A 7,500-nucleotide genomic window follows, 5' to 3' on the forward strand; every position below is an offset into this window, starting at 1 on the left:
CGTTTGCGTTTTTGTTGTTGTCGCTGTTTGTTTGTTTTGATATATGTGCGTGCGTGTGTGTGTGTCTGTGTGTGTGTGTTTCTGTGTGTTTATGTGTCTTTGTGTGTGTGTGTGTGTGTGTGTGTGTTTGTGTGTGTGTTTTGTGTGTGTGTGTTTTGTGTGTGTATGTGTTTGTGTGTGTGTGTGTGTGTGTTTTGTGTATGTGCGTGTGTGTTTGTGTGTGTATTCTGTGTCTGTGTCCCTGTGTGTGTTTGTGTGTGTATTTTGTGTCTGTGTCCCTGTGTGTGTTTGTGTGTGTATTTTGTGTCTGTGTCCCTGTGTGTGTTTGTGCGTACGTGCGTGTGTCTAAGCATATATGCTACTATGTATATATACGTAACCTGAGGGCACTGACCGTGGTGGCCGCCGTCCGCAGGGGCGTGAGGGGCGGGAGCGGAGCGTGGGCGGGGTTGGGCGTCGCCGGGCTCCCTCTTCCCCTCTCTCCTCCTGCGACCTCCTTCCGAGACCCTCCTCCTGCTCCTGCTCCTCCTGCTCCTCCTGCTCCTCCTCCTGCCGGCGAAGAGCCAGCGTTGGGCTCACAGCGATGGGAGCGCAGACTCACCTGTTCGAGGAGGATGCCGATTTATCTCAAGGACTCGGGAATAAAGCTGGGCATTTTGAGACGAAAATTGAATTTCCTTCCTCGGCGGAATGGAAAAGGGAAGAAGGTCATGTATTTATCTTTTTTTCTTTTCTTTTTTAATGTTTACTCTGTGGGTATTTTCTCTCGGTAGGCCTTTGCATTCAACTCTTAATGATATATTCGCCATAATGATCTTATCTAAGTGATATACGTATCATACGTGATAAAGCAAATTATTTGTCATGAGAGATATGACGATGAAAGGAGATTCTTTTGGCCGTCAATAAGAGGACAGTCTCTCTCTGTCTGTCTATCTAACTATCTGTCTATCTCTCAATCTCTCTATCTCTCTTTCTTTCATTCTCTCCTTGTCTCTCTCTCTCTCTCTCTCTCTCTCTCTCTCTCTCTCTCTCTCTCTCTCTCTCTCTCTCTCTCTCTCTCTCTCTCTCTCTCTCTCTCTCTCTCTTCCTCTCTCTCTCTCTCTCTCTCTCTCTCTCTATATATATATATATATATATATATATATATATATATATATATATGTATGTATGTATATATGTATGTATGTACACAAACACTCACACACACACACACACACACACACACACACACACATATATATATATATATATATATATATATAGAGAGAGAGAGAGAGAGAGAGAGAGAGAGAGAGAGAGAGAGAGAGAGAGAGAGAGAGAGAGAGAGAGAGAGATCGTCTTTTTATGATTACAGTGTCATCACTAACATAGCAGAGAACAAACCTTGGATGGATCATGCATATCAAGATTTTTTTTTTTTAGTCAAATGTCAATAGTTTACCTCGTAATCATCGTTATCAAAGTTTCTTGACTTTCGTAAATACCACAATGACAATTACAAGTAAGACGCGACAAGTGATTTAAGAAATGATACTCATTACATTAAAGGTTTATGAAAAATCTTCCACAATGCAAGGTATGTAATTCATGCACGATGAATACGTAATATCATGAGTAATGAGTCAATATTTGTTTCCCATTCATGCCCTCTACATTTGTTGCAATGAGCTCCATCCTTGCCACTCTGACACAAGTAGTTTATAAACACTCATTTGCATAAAAAAGAGAGCTTATGGAACAAAGCAAACTCCTCCTCATTTCATATCTTGTATTTTCTTTCTTAAATATTTCCGTTTTTAATCATTATCATTGTATTTTTAATTAGCAAATAGACCTTCTTCCATTTTCATATTTTATCTTTAACGTGAAACTCAAAACGAAACAAAATGCTTCTTGTATGTCCTTATCATGTTATATTATTTATTCGTTATTCTGATTATGTCTCTTTTTATTTATTTATTTAAGCATTTATTTATATATTCATCTATTTACTTATCGGCTTATTGATTTACTTACTTACTTACTTACTTATCTATTCATTAATTTATTCATCTATCTCTCTATTCAGTCCTTTATCTATAAATTCATTCATTCCATCCTCCATTTATTCACCGATTAAAGGATTCATTCATTTATCCATTTCACCCATTTATCTATCTTTTTTTTCTCTCTCTCTCTTTATCTTACCTTATATCTGAAGGATCTGTTGCACACGTCACAAGTGTAGGGCATAACGCCAGTGTGGATCCTCTGGTGCACCAAATAGGACACCCGCTGTCTGAAGGCTTTTCCTGGGAAGAATGAAGGTAGGTGAGTGAAGGAATTGTGAGAGAGACACAGGGACATAAACACACACACACACACACACACATACACACACACACACACACACACACACACACACACACACACACACACGCACACACACACACACACACAGATAGAGAGAGAGAGAGGGGGGGAGAGGGAGCGAGGGAGGGAGGGAGAGAGAGAGAGTGAGAGGGAGGGAGGGAGGAAGAGAGAGAGAGAGAGAGAAAGAGAGAGATAGAGAGAGAGAGAGAGGGGGGGGGGAGGGAGAGGGAGCAAGAGAGGGAGGGAGAGATAAAGAGAGTAGAAATTGTGAGAGGGAGAGAGAGAGGGACATAAGGAATAGTGAGTGAGAGAGAAGTAATACTGAGAGAGAGAGATAGAAGTAATACTGAGAGAGAGAGAGAAAGAGAGAGAGATAGAGAGAGAGAGAGAGAGAGAGAGAGAGAGAGAGAGAGAGAGAGAGAGAGAGAGAGTGAGAGAGAGAGAGAGAAATAATATATATCTTTCTATTAGAATACCCTCTAGAAAAAGGAAAAGGAAAATGAAGGAAAAATCTCTCTCTCTCTCTCTCTCTCTCTCTCTCTCTCTCTCTCTCTCTCTCTCTCTCTCTCTCTCTCTCTCTCTCTCTCTCTCTCTCTCTCTCTCTTTTCAGTGTAATATTTTCGATGATATTTGTTATCATTATTATCATCATTAATATTATGATTATTTTAATTTGCTCTTGTCGTTGTTATTATTATCATCACTATCAATTATCTAATCATTTATTCATTCATTTATATACGCATTTTTTATATTTCTAAATCTATGCTTACTAAAAATAACCTTCAGTGCCAGGCCGGGTATGGCACTGGTGACGACGTACAAAATAACACAGCGACCTTACGCAGCTCCTAGCACGACAACGGGTTATATTCGAGCACCTTTTCACTCGCTCCTCCCCCCTCCCTCTCCCCCCCCTACCCCCCTTTCTCCCTTCCCCCTCTCCCCCCCCCCCCCCGGCTCCCTGGCCCCGCCCTATGCCAAGCGATCGTCTGCGCGAATCCTTTATCGCACCATGGGGGGAGGGGGGGGGGGGGGGGCGCTGGGGATCCTCAGGCTTCCGGAGGTAAATATCAAGTAGCACAGGCTTCCTTCCTCCTATGGGGCGGGTATGGCCATACATACATATATGCATATATATGTATATATCGCTCTCGTTATCCTAAACTATCAGACCTTAAGACTATAACACACATTAATATAAATAACTACACAACACACATACGCACACACGCACACACATACACACACGCATACACATACATACACATACATACCATCCCTTTTCCAACAGCATCTCCCTCTCTCAACATCTCTACGCAGCTCTTCCCGACTTGCATCTCCACCACTTCTCCAACTCTCCAACAACTTTCCTCCTACTAATTATCTTCATCCCCCTCCCCCTCCCCCTCCCACCCCTACCTCCTACTCCCCTCCTATAGTCCCCAGTTAAAATTTCCTCTCCTCCCCCCTCCCACCATTACCCTCCCCCTTCCTCCTCCCCTCCCCATCCTAAAGTCACTTCCCTTTCTCTACCCGCATCAGCTTCCCCATCCTCCCTCCCTTTTCCTCTTCCCTTTTCCTTCCCCTTCCCCTCCTCCTCACATCCTTGCCCTCACCATCAACCCCTTTTCCTCTTTCCTTCTTTCTTTCCCCCCCTCCCCTCCCCTTCCCTCTCCCCCCTCCCCCTCCCCTCCCCCTCCCCTCTCCCCTTCCCCTCCCCTCCACTTCCCCGTCCCCTCCCCTCCACTTCCCCGCCCCCTCCCCCTCCCCCTCCCCCCCTCCCCTTCCCCTCCCCTCCCTTTCCCCTCCCCTCCCCTTCCCCTTCCCCTTCCCCTTCCCCTCCCCTCACTTCCCCTCCCTCTCCCCTTCCCCTCCCCCTCCCCCTTTCCCCTCCCCTCTCCCCTTCCCCTCCCTTTCCCCTCTCCCCTTCCCTTTCCCCTCCCCCTCCTCCTTCCCTTTCCCCTCCCCCTCCCCCCTTTCCCAACACTCACCGCAAGTCTCGCACACGAAGGGCTTCTCCCCTGTATGTATCCTGACGTGGTTGTGCAGCGTGGACATCTCCTTGAAGGCTCGCCCGCAGTAGGAGCACTGGTGAGGTTTGTCGTCCGAGTGATAGAGGATGTGCTTGTGGTAGCTTTGCTGGAAGGTGAAGGTCTTGCCACACTCCTCGCAGGCGTACGGGGTCTCACCTGGGATAAAGGAGAAAGGGAAGAGGAAATAATGGAATAAATAAGAGATGAGGACATGTAGGAATGTATAGATAAATATAGCAATATAGGAAGGAGAGAGGGGTTAGTTTGGATATGCTTGTGAAAATAAAGGAAGAAGGGTAGAGGAAATAACGGAATAAATAAGGGAGGAGGAAATAAGGGAATAGATCAATGAATAATTAAATGTTGGAAGGGGTAAGGGGTTAGTGTAGATTATATGTGCTTGTGGTAAGAAGGGAAGAAGGGAAATAGGAAGAGGAAAGAATGGAATAAATAAAAAATGAAGAAATATGGGAATAGATAAAAAAAAAAAAAAAAAAAAAAAAAAAAAGAAAGGAGGATGCTTGTGGTAAATGAAGAGGAAATGAGGAAATTATTCAAGAAAGAAACAAGAGAAGGGAAAAAGAGAGAGCAATTAAGTGTGTGTTTTCTTTATTCTTGATATTTTTTTATGTTAAATACGGGAGTGGGATTTCCTGCTTTCGAAAGGTAAAAAGTAAGACTGAATATAAAGCGGCTTGGAAAAACACAGCTGTTGACTGCTTTCATTCCTTCAACCTCACTGACCAGAAATAAATAAATAAATAAAGCTCAATAGGAGAGCAAAATAAGAAGAGGATGAGAGGTAGGTTACTCTTTGTTAACACAATCGCCACGAACATGCCATGCACATTGGAATACAAGTTTATTTATTGTCTTTACACATAGATGGCTCTACAAATGCTTAGTCACCAAGGAGTCGGGTATTAGTCCAACCTATCTCACCTGTTTGCCCTTTTCCTCGACTTTTGGAAAGCGTCTTTTGCATTATTTTATTGTCTTAAATGTTAACAATTTAACAATCATAACATCAATAGCAATAATAACAGTATCGATATCAATTGTATTAAAAAGAAAAACACATTCTCCCGCCAATTCAAGGAATGTGGAAATCAGGATCGGTCACTAGGGCTACTGACAGACTCCTTGCCGGCTGAGCACACGTGGAGCCATCTGTATGTAACAACATTCACCAAAAAACTACAGGGGACAGAACATAAATCCGGGGCTAATGGGTTAACTTCTTCACGTTGATTAGCTGGAGCAAGAAGAACATTTTAGCATTACTTCAAAATGATTGTAAAGAAAGCTTGGAGTACGGTTATTGTTTGCATTAATTGGGATAATTGGTTCTAATTAAAAAAAAAAAAAAAAAAAATGTTATGGCATGAGGGTTACCTGTAAGTATATTACGATTTCGTCTTCTGTTAGCATTTTTTTAAATTATATTATTTCATGAAAAAATAGATAGATTAATTAAGGATGATGATGATGATGGTGATGATAATGAGGATGATAGTAATAAAACTAATTAATAATGATGAGGATGATGATAATAATAATAAGAATAAGAAATTTGATAATGATAATAATAATGATGACCATAATAATGATAATGATAACGATGATTAAAATAATAGTAATAATAATGATAATAATAATAATGATAATACTAATAATAATAATAATAATAATAATAATAATAATAATAAAGATGAGGATGAGGATGATGATAATGATAATAATAAGAAGAAAATGAATAGGTAAAAGAAGAAGAATGGTAATAATAATGCTAATAACAATAATAATAATAGTAATGATAATGACGTTTATTATTAGTATTATTATTAATATTATTATTATCATTATCATTACTATCATTATCATTTACATTATCATTAATATTACAATTTTCCTTATTATCATCATTAATATTAATCATCATAATCAAGATGAAAATAATTGAATTGAGAAACACATTTACCTTTTAACCAAAAATACTTCCTTCCAATTTGCATTCATTTCTAAGAACCTTTCAAAATAACTATGCCAGTGTCGCTGGTCTTTAAATCCATTCGCCCCGGATTTATGTCGTTATTTCATATTGTTAACTCAACCAACAAGGATTTACGCTCTGTCCCCTATAGTTTTTGGTGAATGTTGTTACATACAGATGGCTCCACGTGTGCTCAGCCGGCAAGGAGTGTATCAGTAGCCCTAGTGACCGATCCTGATTTCCTCATTCCTTGAATTGGCGGGAAAATATGTTTTTCTTATTAATACCATTGCTATCGATACGGTTATTATTGTAATTGATGTTATGATTATAAAATTGTCATTAAAATATTTTTGGCAAAGAAATGATACAAAAGACCCTTTTTTAAAATGAAAAGAAAAGAGTAAACAGGTGAGATAGGTAGTTTCTAATAACTGGCTATTTGGTGATTAAGAACTTGTAGAGCCATCTATGTGTAAATACAATAAATAAACGTGTATTAAAGTGGGCATGGCATGTATTCTTGCCACATGGGGCGAATGGGTTAAGAGGAATGGCACTTTTACCCAATTTGGCACTGATTTTGACTGGCATTGCTTCCATTACCACCAGTGCCTCTGATTTCTATATACCAATAGGCTAATAGATAGGTTCATTGATTGATAGATAGGCAGGTATATAGATGATTGTACATTTATATATTATATTCTAATTCGCTTGCTTACTCATATATGTGTGAATATATATATAATGGCAACAACAATATATATATATATATATATAATGACAACAGCAATATATATATTGGCAAATATATATATATAATGACAACATCAATATATATAATGACAACAACAATATATACATATAATGACAACAACAATATATATATATATATATAATGCCAACAACAATATATATATAATGACAACAACAATATATATATATGGCTATTTGTATCATACTCACATACCGACAGACAAGGTTAGCCTCCTGATATATTCTCGTTTCAGTTGAGAATATATCAGCAGGCCAACGCGAATTATCCACAACACGGTCACCTTAATTTAATGTTGCTCCAATATCAAAACTTATTATTTGGCCATATATGATGAA

At 39.7% G+C, this 7,500-nt stretch overlaps 1 protein-coding gene across 1 annotated transcript in view; it reads right to left on the reverse strand.

Annotated features, from left to right (window-relative positions):
* The window catches only part of LOC125037787 (zinc finger protein 628-like), a 29,168-nt gene that overhangs the window by 912 nt on the left and 20,756 nt on the right, over positions 1-7,500 (reverse strand). Inside the window, exons 4-6 of the mRNA XM_047631005.1 lie at positions 4,350-4,547; positions 2,191-2,294; positions 395-601 (exon numbers count right to left, since the gene is read on the reverse strand). Of these exons, the coding sequence (XP_047486961.1) occupies positions 395-601; positions 2,191-2,294; positions 4,350-4,547 (509 nt within the window). The remainder of the gene's footprint in view (positions 1-394; positions 602-2,190; positions 2,295-4,349; positions 4,548-7,500) is intronic.

This window comes from Penaeus chinensis, chromosome 24 (assembly GCF_019202785.1).
Source record: "Penaeus chinensis breed Huanghai No. 1 chromosome 24, ASM1920278v2, whole genome shotgun sequence".
NCBI classification, from domain to species: domain Eukaryota; kingdom Metazoa; phylum Arthropoda; class Malacostraca; order Decapoda; family Penaeidae; genus Penaeus; species Penaeus chinensis.